Source organism: Octodon degus, unplaced genomic scaffold, assembly GCF_000260255.1.
Source record: "Octodon degus isolate 3935 unplaced genomic scaffold, OctDeg1.0 scaffold00065, whole genome shotgun sequence".
Classification (NCBI taxonomy): domain Eukaryota; kingdom Metazoa; phylum Chordata; class Mammalia; order Rodentia; family Octodontidae; genus Octodon; species Octodon degus.
The window spans coordinates 10,119,353-10,120,846 of NW_004524641.1; the positions used below are offsets into that span (position 1 = coordinate 10,119,353).

The following is a 1,494-nucleotide window of genomic DNA, read 5'->3' on the forward strand; positions in this document are numbered from 1 at the left end:
TTCTGCTTAGTGTTGTCTTTTTTGTTAACCACATTACTTTAAGTTCTGTATCTTTTTCATTGAAAAATGTCTAAATTTTCAAAGCAGTTTTGGGGAAGCAGCCTGAAAGATCCAGCACAGGGCAGATCACGCACAACTTCCCCGTGCTGAGCCTCGGCTCTGACATGAAACGTCAGCCTCGGATGATCAAATAACACAAGTCTGGGTCACTCTCTAACTTTTAGAAAGACCAAGGAGAAGAATATATTACTTTTTCCAAAAGAGTAATTTCTACAGTGCCCAGAGGCCCAAGATCAAAACAAGAGTAAAATGGACAAGAAGCAAAAATCAAGGGCAGGCCGAACAGCTCAGCGGATTAAAGCGCCTGTAAAGCAGGTGCAGGGGCCGGAAACCCCAGGCCTGCCATGTCGGCCCGGTCCCCGGGGCACCCTGAGACTGCGACTGGGCGTGGTAGTACACGCCTGCAATCCCAGCACTTGGGAGCCTGTAAACAGGCAGATCACTTCGAGTCTGATCCAGTAGTGAGACCCTGAGCACCGTGTAGACACTTCCCTAAAATACAGAAAAAAAAGAAAAAAAAAAAGAAAGAAAGAAAGAAAGAAAGAAAGAAAGAAAGAAAGAATTAAGGAACTTTCATTTTATTTATTTAGTTTTAGTTTTTAGTTATTTTTTACTTTTTTGGCAGCCATCTCCCTGGCCCTTCAAGGAACTTTTAAAACTCCAAACAAACTTCCTTTTTTCAGAGTGGCTGCAAAATTGTGACTATTTTCAAATTTTATGCCAAATCTCATGACAATTATCATTCAGATTGGGAAAAGAAATTGAAAGCTCAACGCACATGGAACATGAGATTGTGATCCCAGTTTACCATCATAACTTACACTGATGGGGTCCAGAATTTTCACTGCAGCCAGACTCCCATCTCTCTTGTTGGTTACTTTGTAGACCTTGCCGTAGGTGCCCTTACCAATGGTCTCTATAATCTCCCAGGTATCCATGGGGTCGGGAAGTGATTCAACTCCAAGCATCATGGGGTTGTAGTGAAATAATCCATAAAGATGTTTCCTAGTGGAGAAAATTTTTGCTTTTAATTTTTTTATGCCAACAGATCATAAGATTAGAGGTAGTAGGTTTTGAAAACAAAAATAGATTTTATTTCTTAACCAGTAGCCTTATGTTACTTTTTATTTTCCTCCTGTGTTTCAAGTAGCCTGAAAAGGAGACGACCCAGGCCACGGGGTCCTGAACAGACCCAGAGCGCAGGCCCGGCGGGTGAGTGAGACGACCCAGGCCGCGGGATCCTGGAAAGACCCAGAGCGCAGGCCCGGCGAGTGAGTGAGATGACCCAGGGCCGGGTGGGATCCTGAATAGACCCAGAGCACAGGCCCAGCACAGAACCCTTCAGCAGAACTCCCTACAAAGAGGCTAGAGGCAAGACCTACCCAGCTGATTCAGGAGCAGAACATCTTGCCAGAGAGACACAAAGGGTTCAAC

At 44.6% G+C, this 1,494-nt stretch overlaps 1 protein-coding gene across 4 annotated transcripts in view; it reads right to left on the reverse strand.

Annotated features, from left to right (window-relative positions):
• Positions 1-1,494, reverse strand: part of Myo3b (myosin IIIB) — a 472,753-nt gene that overhangs the window by 448,025 nt on the left and 23,234 nt on the right. For all 4 annotated transcript variants that reach the window (XM_023719169.1, XM_023719168.1, XM_023719167.1 and 1 more), the window contains exon 2: positions 882-1,065. In XM_023719169.1, the coding sequence (XP_023574937.1) occupies positions 882-1,031 (150 nt within the window). In that variant the 5' untranslated portion in view covers positions 1,032-1,065. The remainder of the gene's footprint in view (positions 1-881; positions 1,066-1,494) is intronic.